The sequence below is a fragment of the Bubalus bubalis genome, chromosome 9 (assembly GCF_019923935.1).
Source record: "Bubalus bubalis isolate 160015118507 breed Murrah chromosome 9, NDDB_SH_1, whole genome shotgun sequence".
NCBI classification, from domain to species: Eukaryota; Metazoa; Chordata; class Mammalia; order Artiodactyla; family Bovidae; genus Bubalus; species Bubalus bubalis.
In genome coordinates this window covers 107,418,812-107,438,155 of record NC_059165.1, presented here as the reverse complement: position 1 = coordinate 107,438,155, position 19,344 = coordinate 107,418,812, and the positions used below count along the sequence as shown (strand labels likewise).

The 19,344-nt window shown below is 42.3% G+C and overlaps 1 protein-coding gene across 12 annotated transcripts in view; it reads right to left on the bottom strand.

Moving 5' to 3' along the window:
• Positions 1-19,344, bottom strand: part of OBSCN (obscurin, cytoskeletal calmodulin and titin-interacting RhoGEF) — a 231,037-nt gene that overhangs the window by 195,144 nt on the left and 16,549 nt on the right. For all 12 annotated transcript variants that reach the window (XM_045166786.1, XM_045166791.1, XM_045166796.1 and 9 more), the window contains exons 2-3: positions 11,011-11,286; positions 5,377-5,652 (exon numbers count right to left, since the gene is read on the bottom strand). In XM_045166786.1, coding sequence (XP_045022721.1) covers positions 5,377-5,652; positions 11,011-11,254 — 520 coding nt within the window. In that variant the 5' untranslated portion in view covers positions 11,255-11,286. The remainder of the gene's footprint in view (positions 1-5,376; positions 5,653-11,010; positions 11,287-19,344) is intronic.

Below are 19,344 nucleotides of genomic sequence, written 5' to 3'. Positions count from 1 at the left end.
CTGTTTTTGTTGTTGTTGAATGAATTATATAATGTTAATTTTTAAAAGCTGACTATGTGTGGTATATGAAAGTGAAGTGAAGTCGCTCAGTCGTGTCCGACTCTTTGCAACCCTGTGGACTGTAGCCTACCAAGCTTCTCCATCCATGGGATTCTCCATGCAAGAATACTGGAGTGGGTTACCATTTCCTTCTCCAGGGATCTTCACAACCCAGGGATCGAACCCAGGTCTCCGGCATTAGAGGCAGATGCTTTAAGCTCTGAGCCACCAGGGAAGCTAAGAATTTTATGGCAGGAACTGGTGATCAGTATTATCAACATTTTTTTCTTAGTGTATAACATTCAAGTTTAATGAACCATTTGATTTGTGCTCATGGAGATTAGGTCAAAATAGCAGAGTGGATGTGCACTCACCTCCTCCTGGAAGAGTACCAAAATCACAACTAACTGTTGAACAACCATCAGCAGGACTAGGCTTGAACCCACCAATAAAGATACCCCAAGTCCAAAGACAAAGGAGAAGCCAAAACAAGATGGCGGGAGGGATGCAGTCATGATAAAAGAAAATCCCACACCCACCAGGAGGGCAACCCACGGTCTAGAAAACAATTATACCACAGAGGTTCTCCCACTGTTGAGAAGGTGCTGAGCCCCACATCAGGCTTCCCACCCTTGGGATCTGCCAAAGAGACTAGTAATCCCCAGGGAATCTAACCTGAAGGATGTGACTGCAGATTTCCACAGGCCCTGGGGAAAGGGAAGCCCCACTCCTGGAGGGCACACACCAAATCCTGGGCACATCAGGACCTGGGAGAAAGGAGCTGTGACCCCACAGGAGACTCAACCAGACCTGCCTGCTAGCATTAGAGGGTCCGCTGCAGAGGTGTGGGTTGGCAGTGGCTCATCACAGAGATAACAGTGCTAACAGCAGCTGTCCAAGGAAGCATCTGTAGGCGTGAGCCCTCCTGGAGGTCTTTGCCATTAGCCCTACCCTAGAGCCCGTGGACACCAGGCAAGAATCATCTCAGGTCAAAAAACTAACAGGGAGTGCAGACCCACCCATCGGCAAACAAGCAGACTGAAGTTACTGAACACTGCCCTGCAAACCAGAGCAAGACCCAATTCTACCCACCGTCAGTCTCTACCATCAGGAAGTTTGCACAAGCCTCTTAGATAGCCTCATCCACCAGAGGGTAGACAACAGAAGCACAATATTCTTAAAGTGATGGAAGAGAAGAAACTATAACCGAAAATACTCTACCCAGCGAGGCTCTACTTCTGATTTCATGGAGAAATCAAAAGCTTTACAGTCAAGAAAAAGTTAAGAGAATTCAGCACCACCAAATCAGCCTTATAGCAAATGCTAAAGGAACTTCTCTAGGCAGGAAATGCAACAGAAGGAAAAGACCTACAAAACAAATAAAAATAATTAAGAAAATGGTAACAGGAGCATACCTATTGATAAACGCCTTAAATGTAAATGGAATAAATGCATCAGCCAAAAGATATAGACTGGCTGAGTGGATACAGAAACAAGACCGTGTATATGCTGTCAAGAGACCCACCTCAGACTGAAAGTGAGGGGATGGAAAAAGATATTCCATGCAAACCGAAATCATAACAAAGCTGGAGTGGTAATGCTCAGACAAAACAGATTTTAAAACAAAGACTGTTACAAGAGATAAAGAAGGAACTACATAATGATTAAAGTTCAGTTCAGTCGCTCAGTCGTGTTTGACTCTTTGCGACCCCATGGACTGCAGCACACCAGGCTTCCCTGTCCATCACCAACTCCCAGAGCTTACTCAAACTCATGTCCATCAACTCAGTGATGCCATCCAATCATCTCATCTAATCTAATGATCAAAGCATCAATCTAAAAAGAAGATATAACAATTGTAAATATATATGCATCCAACATAGGAGCACATCAATATATAAGGCAAATACTAACAACCATAAAGGGAGAAATCAACAGTAACATAATAATAGTGGGGGACTTAAGACACCTCTTTTGTCAATGGGCAGATCATCCAGGCAGAAAATTAACAGGAAACACGGGCCTTAAATCACACATTAGACCACACGGACTTAATTGATATTTACAGAGCATTTCATCCAAGAGCTGTGTAGCAACACAGCTACACATTCTTCTCAAACTACACATTCTTCTCAAGTGCACTCAGAACTTTCTCCAGGATTGACCACATGCTGGGGCACAAGATGAGCCTTGGGAATTTAAGAAAATGGAAATAATCTTTTCAATGAAAGCATTTCAAAACTGAAAGCGCCCTTTCCAATAGCGATGCTATGAGATTAGACATAAACTACAAGGAAAAAAAAAAACACATGGAGGCTAAACAATATGCTACTGAACAGCCAATGAATCAGTAAAGAAATCAAAGAGGAAATCGAAAAATATCTAGAGAGAAATGAAAGTGAAAGCACAATGATCCAAAACCTAAAGCATGCAGCAAAAGCAGTTCTAAGAGGGAAGTTTATAGCAATACAATCTTACCTCAAGAAACAAGAAAAATCTCAAATAAACAACCTAACCCTATACCTAAAACAATTAGAGAAAGAAGAACAAACAAAATCTAAATGTAGTAAAGAAGAAATAAATCCTAAAAGATTAGAGTAGAAATAAATGAAAAAGAGACAAAGAAAATTACGGCAAAGATCAATGAAACTAAAGGCTAGTTCTTTGAAAAGATAAAGAAAATTGATAGACCTTTAGCCAAATTCATCAAGAAAAAAAGGGAGATAACTATCAATAAAATCAGAATGAAAATGAAGACGTTACATCAGACACCACAGAAATGCAAAGGATCATAAGAGACTGCTACAAGCAACTGTATGCCAATAAAATGAACAGCTCGGAAGAGATGGACAAATTCTTAGAAAGGAACAATCTCCCAAGACTGACTCTGTACTCATGGAGACGATCATGTCTTTCTGCATTCACTCTCTCAAAGTCAAGCTTTCTATCTATTAACGTTGTCGAGGTTAACTCCAAAGTGCAATCCTGGACTTGGACTTCATCAGCGATCTCTAACCCTTGGATACATTGCTGAATTCCTTCTGCTAACATTATATTACAATTTTGGCCTCGTTACTCATAGCACACTCATCTCAAATTTCATTCTTCCTGCCTTTCTTGGGTGATTTTGGTACTGATGTTCACGGAGAGAGTTACAGAGTATACGTCCTTTATCTCTCTCTAGGACCAAATCCACAAGCATGGAAGAATACTTTTCCCATTTTGTATAGTTTACCAGAGAACTATGGGGCTGAGAAAACTTATCATTATTGGTCCCACTGATTGACAAGTCATGCAACTCTTCAACTCTTCTCTATCTTCTTGTGCCCATTTTCATAGTTTACTAGGATTTAGCCACATTTCACAACTTCTCAATGGTTTTACCTTAGAATACTCTAACATGCTCTGAAAACCACATCTTCCAAGGATGCTTGGTGGGATCTGGGGTATATACACACACCCATAAATCTTCCTATCTGGCATGGTCACAAAGTGTTAGATGTTCAGACCTACAAGTCAATGGAGGATGGCACCCCACCCCTATTCGGCATGAAGGCTCTCTTCCAATTCTTTGACGGCCCTATGTTTCAGCCATAAAGCAGAGATACTCACTGACCATCTGTTAGGGAAATTAAATGAAAGTAATTTAGTTCAGGCTTCAAAGACAAGAAAACAAAGTAGACCTCTGACCTTGCTTCTGACCTGCCCAGACATAGGCCTGACTATGTGCCAGGTGTGAGTACAAGCCTGGCAGTACCATAGATAAGAGAGAGGACAGATCGAGGGATTCTTGAGCCCTGGAGGGTGTCTGGCCAACCATACCTGAGGCTTAACAACCTTCCAAGCCTTGCAAAACAAACAGCTTTGTAAAACACAATTAACATAAAACCAAAGCTGCAATTTACTCCTTTGCAGCCAGGCATTATAAACGGGAACCCCCAAACTATAATCTGAAGCCTCACCCATGGAGCAGATGAGCTGCCTGAGACATGTTCCCAACTGAGACTCCAGAGCGCTGTTAAATGGGATTTCCTAGCACTGTTTGAGTCCGGATGTCAGTAAAAACACAATTTGGTGATGAATGTACTATTACCCTCCTTTACTGTTCTATTTCTCTTTTCTTGTAATGGTTGTTTATTGAAAGTTGTTTATTGAGCTTTCCTGGTGGCTTAGATGGTAAAGAGTCTGCCTGCAGTGCAGGAAATCCAGGTTCGATATCTGGGTTGGGAAGATCCCCTGGAGAAGGAAATGGCAACCCACTCCAGTACTCTTGCCTAGAAAATCCCACGGATGGAGGAACCATTGGGTCTCAAAGAGTCAGACACGACTGAGCAACTTCACTTCTTCTTATTGAAAGTAAAATACATAATTCTCTATTAAATATCGAAATTGTATATGTGTGTACAACAAGTGGTTTCTTTTGTTAACGAATCCTTAAAACCTGAAACAAAAACTAAAACTTCCAGCAAAACACCATTAGGAAAATGGAATGAAATAAAAGACTGCTTTGCTGGTCAGAGGCTGCTAGGACAGTAACTCCTCATTAGCAAAGCCTACTAATGTAGCAGAAGCAAATTTTTCCTTTCCATTCCTAAATTCATCAATGTAATGCCAAGGGGGATACTGACTCAGAACATCTGAATCATTTGCAGACAAATGCAAAATCACATCTGATATCAGAAGACCGCCCTAAATGGCACAGGTGACTCCACCAATCCTTCCTTTCTTCTCTTTGCAAGGGTGACAAGAAAACATGGACCAACTTCTTGGTACCTACAAGCAACCGGGACCTCTATATCTGGGAAAAGGAAGGAAGGACCACCCAGAAACTTAAAAATGGATCATCGAATGCTCACTCCTGAAGAATTTCAAGTAGGACTGTGTGACCAATATCTCCCCTAATCCGGGAACAATGAAATTGTATCACCTCAGGCAAACCAAGAACCTATATGAGATATCAGATTAGGGCATGTGGTGGCTGTCAAGAAAGACATATGATGGGAGGAAAGTCACATATCTCTAGGTCTACATCAGTCCCAAATTATCACGGAGAGTTGGGGTCTCAACACTAGGAACAACAGGAAGGTTCAGGGCATATGCTAAGACACTGCAACCGAGCCTTACTTAATGCAAACAAGTGGAGAGACACAGCCTCACTTCTCCAGGCACACCCTCCCCCATCATCCCCCCAGGCCCACATGGGTATCCGTGCGGGACATGGAAGACAGGGAGGCTTGAAGAGATGAAGGTCACAGGCACACAAGTCTGGTGAGGCTGGAAGCGGGTCCCCTCATCACCTGCACACAGGCTAGCTCAGCGTCCTCCTCCAGGACTGACCTGTGACGTCCAGGTGGAAGGAGACCTTCTGGCCCCCGGCCTCGCAGCTGTACTCCCCGGCGTCCGCCTTGCCCGCCTGCTGCACCACCAGCCGCCTGGTGCAGCCCTTGGCTTCCACGCGCACTTTCGAGCTGGAACTCAGCTTCTTGCCGTCCTTGTACCACGTCACCTCCGTCTGGGCCTGGGCCACCTCGCAGCTCAGCGTGGCACTGGTTCCCGCCACGGCCTGCACTTCACTGCGTGCTGGCTGCTCCTTGGCAAACACCACCAAGGGCTCTGGGGACAGAGTGGGATACACGGGGTCAGAGACTCCATCTCAGTCAGGATGGCAGCCCCGGGCAAAGAATAGGGATGAGGAGTTGGGAGTAGGAGGAGGGGGAAATGGGGCTGGTGATTTCTCGGGGATCTGCACCAGTCTTATGCCCTGCCTCTAGAGGTCCCCCAAACTTTCTCAGCAACAAGTGACATAATTTATGCATTCTCCTACATGTGAGCTGTCCTTTCGAGCTGGTTCAGGATGTGGTGGCCTTTGGATCAGCCTCATCCGCTACTACTGGTTTCAGTGGGGTCACAAGGCAAGTATTCCCCCAACTTTCTAGATGCACCCACAGCCTTCTCCATCAAGTGCAGGCAGGAACTTTTCAGCTGCAGTCCGTGGAGATGGCTGAGGCTCAGCACCCTTGCCTACTCTTACTATTGTCAACGATGGCAACCTGGGGGAGCTTTTGCACCTCCCTGTTGCTTTCTTTGTCACTGTCTGAGGAATGAAGAAGCTAAGCAACTTTCCCCTTGGGACTGGGTTCACCATTTCTTCTTTCTGGTGACTCTATTCAAATCTCCTGCCCGCTTACCAATAGGATGGGAATTGTTGCTGCTGCTGCTGTTAAGTCGCTTCAGTCATGTCCGACTCTGTGCGACCCCATAGATGGCAGCCCACCAGGCTTCCCTGTCCCTGGGATTCTCCAGGCAAGAACACTGGAGTGGGGTGCCATTTCCTTCTCCAATGTAAGAAAGTGAAAAGTGAAAGTGAAGTTGCTCAGTCGTGTCCGACTCTTTTCTACCCCATGGACTGCAGCCTACCAGGCTCCTAGGTCCATGGGATTTTCCAGGCAAGAATACTGGAGTGGGTTGCCATTTCCTTCTCCAATGTAAGAAAGTGAAAAGGGAAAGTGAAGTCGCTCAGTCGTGTCTGACTCTTAGCGACCCCATGGACTGCAGCCTACCAGGCTCCTCCGTCCATGAGGCTTTCCAGGCAACAGTACTGGAGTGGGGTGCCATTGCCTTCTCCATTTAAATGCTAGGCACTGACAAGAATGTGTTTTCTAAACATCTTTCACATCTGTGTGGCATGCCTTTTACTAACTCATGCTGTCTTCTGATGGATCTTCATGTTTAGTTTTAACATACTCAAGTATGTTAAATTTCTTTTATTATGGTTAGTGCATTTGTATTCTAAGAAATCACCTTTATCCTAAATTAATCAAAACCATCTATCTTGTCATCTATGATTTTTCCCTTTAATTCCATGGTCTCTAACTCAACAGGAGCTGACTATGTGCGGTATGTGAAAGTGAAGTGAAGTCGCTCAGTCGTGTCCGACTCTTTTTGACCCCATGGACTGTAGCCTACCAGGTTCCTCCATTCATAGGATATTTTCCAGGCAATAGTACTGGAGTGGGGTGCCATTTCCTTCTCCAGGGGATATTCCCGACCCAGGGATTGAACCTGGGTCTCCTGCATTGCATACAGACACTTTACCCTCTGAGCCATCAGGGAATCTTTTTTCTATATGGTTAAATGGTTCAAGTAACATTTATTAAAACCATGCTGTCTCTACCCCTCTCACTATTCCACACTTTTTAAAGAGGAGAAGGCGAATGTGGTCACCCATTCATGCCGGGAGCCGGCGAGAGATATTCCACTCGTGACAAAGGTCATGAGGAAGGAGGCTCGGCATACGCAAAGGCGGGATCGAGCCTCGGGAGTGCCCCCGGATATTCTCGAGCATCTACCCCCAAAAAACCAGAGTCTGCCTACTTTATTGCTTTGTGCTCTCACCTCTGACTTTACTGGGGGCTGTCCCCCACCACCATCTCGCTCTCTCTGTCAAAGAGTTAACTTACAGCTCCAATTAATAAAGTTCCTGGGCAATTAGGAGTGTTTAAATCCAAACCCCTCAGATGGCTCTCTAACTCGCCTGACAAATTTACCCGGACACCTACAGCTATGCATACGATTGTTTACAGTCTCCCAGCCTCGAGAGGCACGGGAAGCTTAAGATATTCAAATAGCTTAGAGCCTCTCAGAGAATTAGAAACTGTCAGAATAAAACTAGTAAAAGATTTCATTGATGAGCCAATGTTTGTTGCCAAGTTCCCACATCCCCTGAATTGTATCCTTGAATGTGCATTAATTAATATAGTTGGTATGTAGAAAAAATAAGTAGTGGCCTTGGTGTTAGTAACTTTAAACCCTTAAGGTAGTAAATTCTTTCCTTTGTAAACCCATTACACATCCGCCCTATAGGAATGCAATTTTATCTTCGGAAGATGGCGCCAAACCTTAAAATAATTACTCTTAGAGAAAATAAGTCTTTGTTGATAAGTCCTTGTCAAGAGTCATAAAATGTTAATAGGCCTCTGGCCAGAAGATGATGTAAATCACCTAAACCATTTGTATACGATAAATTTACAGGAAAGAAACCCTGGTTTTTGATAAGCATCAAAGACTGCTGACTTCGCATCCCCTATATTCTCTATGTGTAACTTAGGGTATAAAAGCCCCTGTTGAAAATAAAGCTATGGGCCTTGCTCACCAACGCTTGGTCTCCCCATGTCATTTCTTCCCTTTAACTTCCAGCTGAGTGTCCATCTGGAGCGCGGATATCCTCTGCGACCATTTATTTGCCTGGGCTTCTAAGACCCACTCGAGAAGGTGTCTAAGGTGGGGCACCTTCCGCTATTCGAGAGGGCGCCTGCGGCCTCCGTGGTCAAAGCTAACCTGGTGTCACGGGTTATATTGATTTTCCGCGTAAACCAAGCCCCTCAGCTTCTTTTCTCCACTGAATTTTCCTACTGAGCTATCCTCATTCTATTACTCTTTATTATCTCTAATTAACATTTGTATAGGTCGCTTAGCCGTCTCTCCTTCGAATACCCTGGATCAGCCAGGGCTGGACCTCGGCACATTCAAGCACAGGTCTGTGTATGAGATCACTGTTCTGGCCCTTTGGTCATCGATCCTTTCAACTAGACACTATTCTATTCATTACTTCATATCAGTTGATACTTAGCATAGCAAATAACTCACTTTTTGCTCTTCCTCAAGAGTGAATTGACTGTACATGGTCTTTGCAACTTGTCAATTTTCAAAATCCCCACTAAAGAAACATTTTTTGAATTTTAATTGGTATTGAAAAACTTTTATTCTTCCACGGATTTCTACCTCTTTAGAACTTCCCATCTCTCTCTCAAAAAAATTTTAAGAATCCTCCCCAAGCATCTCTCAGCACTTTTTATTAGACCTGGAATTAGAAAATGATTCTTTTTATGCAATTGTAACTCTTTAAAAATTTCATTTTTAGATGTTTGTTGCTACCATGTAGACACAGAAGTGTCTACTTCATGTTGATTTTTTTTTAATTGGCTTTGTCCACCTGACAAAGCCTCCAAAAATTATCATTCTTAATTATCTTATTAGGTCTCATAATTTATCTTTTGGATAAATTGTATTATCCGTGAATTCTACTTTTATTTTTTCACTCTTTTGCTTTGTTTTTGTCTTAACTGTATTGTAGAATGTCAGATAAAAACAGTAACAGCTGGTTGCCTTGTCTGGCTCCCTATCTCATAAGCAAAGCTTTCAAACTTTCGCTTTTCTGTGTGCAATTAGCTTGTTCGTCTACAACATCACTTGTCAAATTAAGAAAAAACAGTTTTAGTTATAATTTGTTAAGAATTTTATAGCATGAATTGATGCTAATTTTATTAAGCATTTCTTCTGCATTTATAATGCCAAATCTCATCAAATCCTTTGTCCTGTGTGTCGTATACAGATTGCTTTGTGATGTTTCTAGTGTTTCAACAACCTGGCATTTCTGGCTGTTGCTTTCATCACAATGCATTTGCAATTTTCCTCTTAATATACTGCTGAATTTATTTTGATAGTATTTTGTTTCATATTTTAGCCTTGATATCCATAATAGATAGGTCTGTAATTTTAATTCTTACTACTTTCCTTGTCAGATATCAGTATCAATGTTACATTATCTACATGAAACAAATCAGAGACTGTGGTCTTTTTTCTATTCTCAAGAAAAATTTTCCCGAACATGGATTTTTCCAAAGTATTTCATATAATTTACCAGTGTAAACTACCAGGATTAGATCATTTCCTATGCAGATTTTTCACTATGGCTCTAATCACTTAAAAAATTATAGGACTATTTGAGTTGAATGTTTCTTGTGTCACTCTTAAAATACTTTCCTAAAAGTCTAATCAATTTCTCATTAGCTTTCATATCTATTGCCATGAAAAAAATTGCTATATTCTCCTAAAATACAATTTTTAAAAGATACATACATGCTGATATAGGAGAAGCAACTATTCCTTTTCAAGTCTAAATCTAAAAATCAGACTCCAAGCAGAATTCTGACATAGAATGTTCTAATAGAAGAAAAAAGGAAATCAATATTTGCTTTGAAAAGAGAATTCCCCAGACCTCACATGTGCATACTTCAGGCACATACTGACCAATTCTCTGCTCTATTTACTTTGCACACACGTTGCAAGAAAAATGGATCTAGATTTTGTTACATGTAGATACACATGCATGCATGCTCAGTTGCTTCAGTCATGTCTGACTCTTTGCAAAACTATGGACTGCAGCTCGCCGGGCTCCTCTGCCCATGGGATTCTCCAGTCAAGAACACTGGAGTGGGTTGCCATTCCCTCCTCCAGCGGGTATTCCCGACTCAGGGATAGAACCTGCGTCTCCTGCATTGCAGGCAGATTCTTTACCCACTGAGCCACCTCAGAAGTCCTACAGATACACAGTTAAGTTCAATATCCATGTGCAAGGAAGAAAGAGTGTCCAGAACACTTAAAACTCTGGTAATCTATAGTTTGCTCTTGAGATAAGTCCAAGCCTATGCAGCAAAAATTTCCCCTGGTCCTGGTTTAACAAAATTCAAACATCTCTCCTAGTGTGAACCCACATGGATTGCTGGGTGGGGCATCTAGGAGCTGTCAGGCCAGCCAAGAGGAGCAAATTCACATACCCACTGTTGAAAGATATCTGGTTTACATCAGACTCCAAGTGCAAGACAGAACCAGAGGCCAGACACCAGGGAACACCCAGACAACCCTGGGCAGATGTTGGGAACTGACGACCGTGCATCACTGTGTGGAAACGCCACTCTGGGTTTACAGCATGCCTTTCTCCCTTCTGTTCACACCCTCCCATCCAGCTCCCTTTGCCCAGCCTTGGGTATGAAAATCGGGGTGGGAGGACAGAAGACCAAAAGAGATGAAATCTGTTTTGGATTATCTTTTGGAAAGATCATCGGGTCTGTCAGGGGTGCAAGACCGTCCCATCACCTCCACATAAGGCTAACTTACTACCTCCAAACTGACCTGTGACATCCAGATGGAAGGAGACCTTCTGGCCCCCGGCCTCGCAGCTGTACTCCCCAGCGTCCGTCTTGCCCGCCTGCTGCACCACCAGCTGCCGGGTGCAGCCCTTGGCCTCCACATGCACTTTCGAGCTTGAACTCAGCTTCTTCCCATCCTTGTACCACGTCACCTCCGTCTGGGCCTGGGCCACCTCGCAGCTCAGTGTGGCACTCGCCCCCGCCACGGCCTTTACCTCCTTATGCATTGGCTGCCCCTTGATAAACACTGCAGAGGACTCTGGGCACACAAAGGGATACACAAGGTCAGAGACACAAATGGGATCCTATTCCAGGGGATCTTCCTGACCCAGGGATCGAATACACATCTCTGGTGTCTCCTGCATGGGCAGGCAGATTCTTTTCCTCTAGCGCCACCTGGGAAGCCCAAACCAGCTTATGAGACAGAAACTTCAGAGTTCAGGAAAGTTTCTCCTTGGAGCCAGTGATGCCCTAAGCCCAGAAGGGTGCACAGGTAACAAGTCTGATAAGTCTCCTATGTCAGAACCCCACGTGTATTATAGTCATGTTCTAACTCAAAAGTAATTCCTAAGGCTGGGAGAAGGTGGCCAAGGTTATCCCAGCATCTGTCACATCTAGTTCATTGTCCTTTCCACATGACAGTCACCTCTGGTGGACAGACTGAATTGTGTGCTCTTGTATCCCCAGAACCAGGCATGTGGTATATTCCCCACAAACTAGTCCACATTTTTCAAGGTATAACACACATGTAAAGTACACGAATTCATTTACAGCTCAACAAAGTTTGAGTGTACCTATCCCATGTGACCACAACATATCAACAAACAACATTTCCAGCTCCCCATTCACTACTGACCACTCCCCAAAAGTCACCTTTTGACCTTTATCCCCATCAACTACTTTTATCTCTTCTTTGATTTCACATGGTGCTGCTGCTGCTAAGTCACTTCAGTCGTGTCCGACTCTGTGCGAGACCCCATAGACGGCAGCCCACCAGGCTCCCCCGTCCCTGGGATTCTCCAGGCAAGAACACTGGAGTGGGTTGCCATTTCCTTCTCCAATGCATGAAAGTGGAAAGTGAAAGTGAAGTCGCTCAGTCGTGTCCGACTCTTAGCAACCCCATGGACTGCAGCCTACGAGGCTCCTCCGTGCATGGGATTTTCCAGGCAAGAGTACTGGAGTGGGGTGCCATTGCCCTCTCCGTGATTTCACATGAATGGAATTAAACATTATATGTTCTTTGGGTCTGTTTTCTTTCACTCAACATAATGTCTGTAAGATCTATCTATGCTATGCATGTGGCAGCAGCCTGTTCTTTCATACCGATGTATAGGATCTGATGTATGAGCAAGCACCACAATTTATTTTCTCCTTTTTCTCTTATGGTCCATTTGGGTAGCTTCCAATGTGGCGATATGATGAGTGAAGCTGCTATGAACATTCTTTCATGTGCCTTTTACCGCACTACAACTGTTGGAACACAGAAGCATCTGCTTTTGGCTTTCGCAGATATTTCCAGTTTACCAAAACGGTTTTACCAACATATGCTGCCAACATAAGTGTGTGGAATTCCAGTTCTCCACATCCTTACCAACAGCTTCTATCACCAATTTTAGTAACTGTGCATATGCCCTTAAATTTCAATAAATACAGAGAGGATCTCAGAGATTGCATGCTCTAGATGCAGTCATTCACCTATTCATCAACCACTGATGAGACTAATGTCAGTGAAGGCTCTGTTATCTGCAGGCTCTATGGTGGTAGCTTGGAATGCTACACCACAGCTGGAAATGTGTACAACACAGCCTCTGTTCTTACAGATCCTACTTTCTATTGAGGAAAGACAAACAAACATATGAACCTGACAGTGATGTAATGCCAAGTTGAGCGCTGTGATGAAGTAAATGATACACTAGAGAAAAGGGACCAATTGGTGGCAAACCCTGCTCAGGAGTGATGTTCAGGTGAAGGCTGAATGATAGAAGGGAGGCAGCCTTGAAGAAAGCTGAGCCGGTCATTATAACAGAGATGAGACCTAGAGCCAGGGCTCTCCTAAAGGGGAAGATATGGAATGAGTGAGGAAGGTAAAAGGGAATTGTACTTTTAGAACCACACTGGGCATCCCATTTTCTCCTGTAGACATTGCTGCTCCTTGGTACGGCATGACAATAAAAGCCACAGGGTCGCTACTATGAAACAGGAATACTGACCATGCTGTGGACACCTTGTGTGAACAGAGAGACGAAGTTAGAGATTGAGGAGGCAAGCCTCCAGGGAAAAGACACTTGGAGGAATTGAGCCCCACACTCAGTCACATTTCCCCCAAGATGTTTGATGATTTCCCCAGCTGCATGACCCAGGGGGCTATGAAGCTAAGCAGAAGATCTCTGAAAAGTAAAGCAGACATGTTAGCACCTTGCATTAACAGAGAGACAAAGATAGGGTTGAGCCTCTGCTTGGAAAGAGACCCTCACCCCTGCCCCAAGTCTCTGGAGGAATCCTTGGAGGATGCCCGGGACTAGAAGCCAACCAGAGGCAGACGACCCTGATCAAAACTGCAATGCAGCCTTTTGAGTCACTGCAGCACCGGGACAGGCTAAAATTCTTAGTTGTTTCCTTTATCCCTAGCAAAAGAAATACTGATCCTCTTTCTAAAGTAAGATAACATCATCCATGTTCAAAAAAAACAGTATCTGACCATCAACTGAAAATTCACGGGCTTGCCAAGGACAAGAGTAAATAGGAATTTTTTAAAAGCCAATATTAGATGATCAGTTTTATGGCTATCAGACCAGGATATAACCATGATGTGTCCACGTGCTCAGTTGCTAAGCTGTGTCCGACTCTTAGCAACTCCATGGACTGTAGCCCACCAGGCTCCTCTATCCATAGGATTTCCCAGGCAATAACCCTGCAGTGGGTTGCCATTTCCTCCTCCAGGGGATCTTCCCAACCCAGGGACTGAACCAATGTCTCTTGTGTCTCCTGCACCTGGGAAGCTGATATATAAGCATGATAATATTTCTTTAATATGAAAGAAAAGATAATAGATCAAATATAAAAATTGTACTACCAACTCTAGAATCTATAGACTCTATAAGAAATTAAACAAACATAAATTATAAAATGGAACAATACAACTGAAAGTAAACACACTATACATGGATTTGACAACAGATTAGATACAAAGGAACAGAAAACTAGTGAACTAGAAGAGAGAGCTAAAGAAAATATCCCGACTAAAGTAGAGAGAGAAAAAGAACTGAGGCAGAGAGAAAGAGAGAAAAAAAGAATTGAGGTAGAGAAAAAGAGAGATACATGAGAGACACATGAGAAAAACTCACTCCATGACTGAGCAAAGACAAAAATCTGCACTCAAAATGCTCTGGAATTCTAACCAAGATGAATACAAAGAAAACCACTAGGTGCATCAGTATAAACTGCTGAAAGTCAAAAACAGTATCTTAAAAACAACAGGGAAAGAACAATGGGACCTTGAGGGAAGATAAATCTGACAGTTGATGTGCCAAAAAAAATACATGGAATCTGGAAGATGGTGAAATAGTTTCTTAAAAAAAAATGTAATATAGTTTGGAGGGTGGATTGTTAAACTGTAATTTGATATTGAGAGAAAATAACCCTCAGAATATTTGGCTGAAGTCTGGCTCTGTATTTCTCTGGCCATATGAACTTTGGCAAGTTCTGGAGTTTCTTTTTTGTGCCTTATCTGAAAATGGGAATTCCCCTTCCTGAAGCGGTTGTGAAGTTTACACAAGTAAATAGACAAGAAGCTCATAAAATCCGGCCCTAGGCATGGAATTAATACCTGTCAGCTGCCGTGTCGTAAGTTTTGTGAGGAAAGGGGCTTCTAGGTGGCATCATCACACACTCCTCACTCCCTAATAGTTTAACTTGAGGAACATTAAGAAGGACTTCAAGGAACCCACCTGTGACAGTGAGTTGGAAGGAAACCTTCCAGGTCCTGACTTTTCAACCAGACCCTCAGGCTCTGCCTTGCCCACCTGCCGCACCACCAGGCTCCAGGTGCAGACCCTGGCCTCCACATACACTTCCAAACTTCTTCCCTCTCTGAATCACGTAATCTCTGTCTGGGCTACCTTACAGCTTAGCGTGGCGCCGGCCCCCACCTCAGCGTGCACTTCCCCGCATGGCAGGTACTCCCCGGAAAACATCAGTGTGGGCTCTGAGGACAGGGAGCAACAAGCGGTCAGAGACAATCAAATTTCTAGAACTGGATGAGGGCTCGCCTTCTGGCACTTGAAACTAGAATGCCTTGGCCCCAAGCTGGCCCTGTTCCTAACTCTCTCAATGCAGAGAACTTCCCATGCAGAAGATGCAGAAAGCAGGGAACAGGATAGGTCTTGGAATCTGAAGGCTCCCAGTTCAATCCTTTTCAGGTTGATATATGCTACCACCCAGGTTTACTCATCACCTGTGATCTCATAATTACTCTAACAAAGGGAGGCATAATTTGAGGCTGGCACATCAAAGAACTGGTATTCTCAGGTAGAGTTTCTTATACCATGTCACCAAAAACAGGCGATACTCTTGTCACAGGAACATTAATACGCTAATACAGTCTACAGCTTCTAGCAGGCCAACCACCATTGGGGTAATCAAATCCTCGGCCTTGTAATCAGATGTTCCTTTTTTATTAACTTATTGTATTTGCTTCATATCACATTACTCTAGAACCCATTCTGTTACTCCAGATTTGATTTCTTCTTTATAAAATAAATTCATTGGTAATTCCTTCAGTGAGATTTTGTGAATGATAAATTCTCTCCATTTACTCTGTGCTCTTCATTGCTGTTGATAAACCTACAGAAGAATAAATATCATCCCATTAATCTTTTTTCTCTTTGGAAACAGATGGAGAAACAGTGGAAACAGTGTCAGACTTTATTTTCCTAGGCTCCAAAATCACTGCAGATGGTGACTGTAACCATGAAATTAAAAGACACTTACTCCTTGGAAGGAAAGTTATGACCAACCTAGACAGCATGTTAAAAAGCAGAGACATTACTATGCCAACAAAGGTCCCTTTAGTCAAGGCTATGGTTTTTCCAGTGGTCATGTATGGATGTGAAAGTTGGACTATAAAGAATTGATGCTTTTGAACTGTGGTATTGGAAAAGACTCTTGAGAGTCCCTTGGACTGCAAGGAGATTCAACCAGTCCATCCTAAAGGAGATCAGTCTCGGGTGTTCATTGGAAGGACTGATGTTGAAGCTGAAACTCCAGTACTTTGGCCACCTCATATGAAGAGTTGACTCATTGGAAAAGACTCTGATGCTGGGAGGGATTGGGGGCAGGTGAAGGGGACGACAGAGGGTGAGATGGCTGGATGGCATCACTGACTCGATGGACGTGAGTCTGAGTGAACTCCAGGAGTTGGTGATGGACAGGGAGGCCCGGCGTGCTGCAATTCATGGGGTTGCAAAGAGTCGGACACGACTGAGCAACTGAACTGAACTGAAGATCTCCTCTTTATCTTCGACCTTCTGTAATTTACTATGATGTGTCTACCTGTGACTGTTTTTACAATTCCCATTATTACTTACAAAAATCTTACAGTTTAGGATACATGTCTTTTACCATTTCTAAAATGTCTCCAATTATTTCTTTCATTATTTCATCTTCCTCATTATTTCCTAGAAGTCTTTTTAGACATACATGTGGCCTGCTTCTCATCTCTACTCTGTTATTAACTCTTATTTTTTACTTCTTTGTGATTCATTCTGAGTAACTTTCTCAGATCTATCTTCTAATTCAGTAATTTTATGTTCAACTAAGTTTAATTTGCTGTTTATCCCTCTTCTAAATTGTTCATTATAAATTTTGTTTCCTTTCCAAATTTCGTTTGTTCCTTTAAATCTGCCTGTTCTTTTCCCTAGTATTACACCTTTTCTTATGTTTTCAAATCCTCCATACATCTTTTTAATCATTTTAAATAGATTTATATTCTCTTTCAGACTGTTGTTCTATCGTCTGAAGTTCCTGGGTGGTCTAATCTTCCTTATGTTTGTAAATTCCAATTCTCATTTATATTGGATCATTCCTCTGATATTTATATTTTTATTGTGAGAGCGTATTTATCAGGGATTATTTTTTTTAAAGACTTTTATTTATTTATTTGGCCATGCCACGCGGCTTATGGGATCTTAATTCCCCAACCAGGGATTGAACTCAGGCCCTTGGAAGTGAAAGTGGGGAGTCCCAACCACTGGACCCCCAAGGAGTTCCCCAGGGATTCATTAAGTGCGGCCTGATTCTGGAGGGTATCCCTCCTGAATGCTTTACATTTACTCCTGTCAGGTGTTCCAGGAGCATCCTTGGCCTAAAGCTTCATTTTTAGCCTAACTTCTTATTCTGGGGTCCCAAATATGATAAATTCACATTCCAATTCATTTATTTTCACACCCAAGCCAAGGAAAATAGAAAATAGTACTTTTCCTTAAATATGTGGTTCTATAAGATTCTCAGATTCGTACAGTTGTCTCAGTTCCACTCCTCCAACTCTCTTGGACCTAAGTTCCTACTGTGTATTTGCAAGTCAGACCCAGATCCATGAAACCAAAACCCCACAACAACATCAGTACACCAACTCATCACTGACTGCATTAGTCTTTCATTCCATCTTCACTTCCAACCTAGAAACTTCCCTTTTTTTCCCCTGCCAGTTCAGATATTAACTTAACCTAACTTTGCTACATTTTGTCCACAAGGAAAGGCCATGTGAATATACAGGAAGAGAGCTCTCACAAGGAACTGATTATGATGGCACCTTGATATTGGACTTCCAACCTCCAGAACTGCAAGGAAAAATAAACTTTTGTTGTTGAAGCCATACAATCTGTAGTATTTTGCTATAAAAACCTGAGCTGACTAATACACTGGATAAATAAAATACTATACCTCTTCTCTTGAATTCTTTAAAATGTCTGATAGTTAAAAGCCAAAGATCATCACACTGTCTGAATAAGTTTACAATGTTCACAGAGATGATGCATAAGACAATTAGTAACATAAAGAAGAGATGACAAAAGTACTTATATATATAAGTTCTACAAGTCAACTGAAGTAGTAAAATTCTGGATTCTAAACAGATGGTGAAGACTATGTTTATTGCAATCCCTAGGGTAACTACTGTGTCACAACAGACAAATTAAAATGGAATACTAAAAACATCATAAATAACCCCAAAAGATAGGAAAGGTAAAAAGAGAAAAAACAAAAATAATTATTAAGGCAGTAGACCAGAATTCAAACAATTACCACATTAATAACAAGTCTAGTCTAAACACACCTATTATAAGAAAGAGATTGTTGGGATGTGTAAAAATGACCCAACATTATGCTGTCTGCAAGAAACTCACATCAGATACGTATAGATAAAAGAATGAAACAATATATACAATGCAAACACTAATCAAGACATATCTTGCGTATCTACACTAATACCAAATAGAATAGACTTCTGAGCCAAAAAAATTACCAGCAATAAAGAGGAGTATTACCTAAAGATAAACCAGTCAACGTACAGAGAAGACATAACAATTCTAAATGAGGAAGCACCAAATAGCAGAGCTTCAAAATACATGAAACCAAGACGGACAGAACTGAGAGCAAAGCCAGAAATGCCACCGTTATAGCTGGAAACGTCAGCACTCTATACACAATACCTGGCAGAACTCGCAGACAGATCACCGTTAGACGCTTAGCCAGTGACCAGCAGGTCGGACACACGTAAGACACTCCACCCAAGGGCAGACTAGGCATCCCTCTCAAGTATACACGGAACAGTCACCAACATCTACCGTACTGTGGTTTACTAAGAAAGCGCTAAACATTTCTAAAATCTAAACATAAAGTATGTGCTAGTATAGACTAGAAATCAACAACAGAGAGGTAAGAGTAAAATCTCTAAGCACTTGGAAATTAAACCACACACCTCTGAATAATACAGCAGTCGAAGAAGTTTCAAGCAAAATAAGTAAATATTTCAGACTGAACCATAGACGGCAGCCCACCAGGCTCGCCTGTCCCTGGGATTCTCCAGGCAAGAACACTGGAGTGAGTTGCCATTTCCTTCTCCAATAACAATGAAAATACAGCATATCAAAATTTGAAGAATAAAGTTAAAGCAGCACTTAAAGGAAATTTAAAGTATTAAATATTTATATTAGAAAAGAAGAAAGATTTCAATCAGAAATCTAAGTTTATACCTTAAGAAATTCAAAAAAGAAAAGATTAGAAAGAAGGAAATAATAAAGATAACTTAAATCAATGAAGT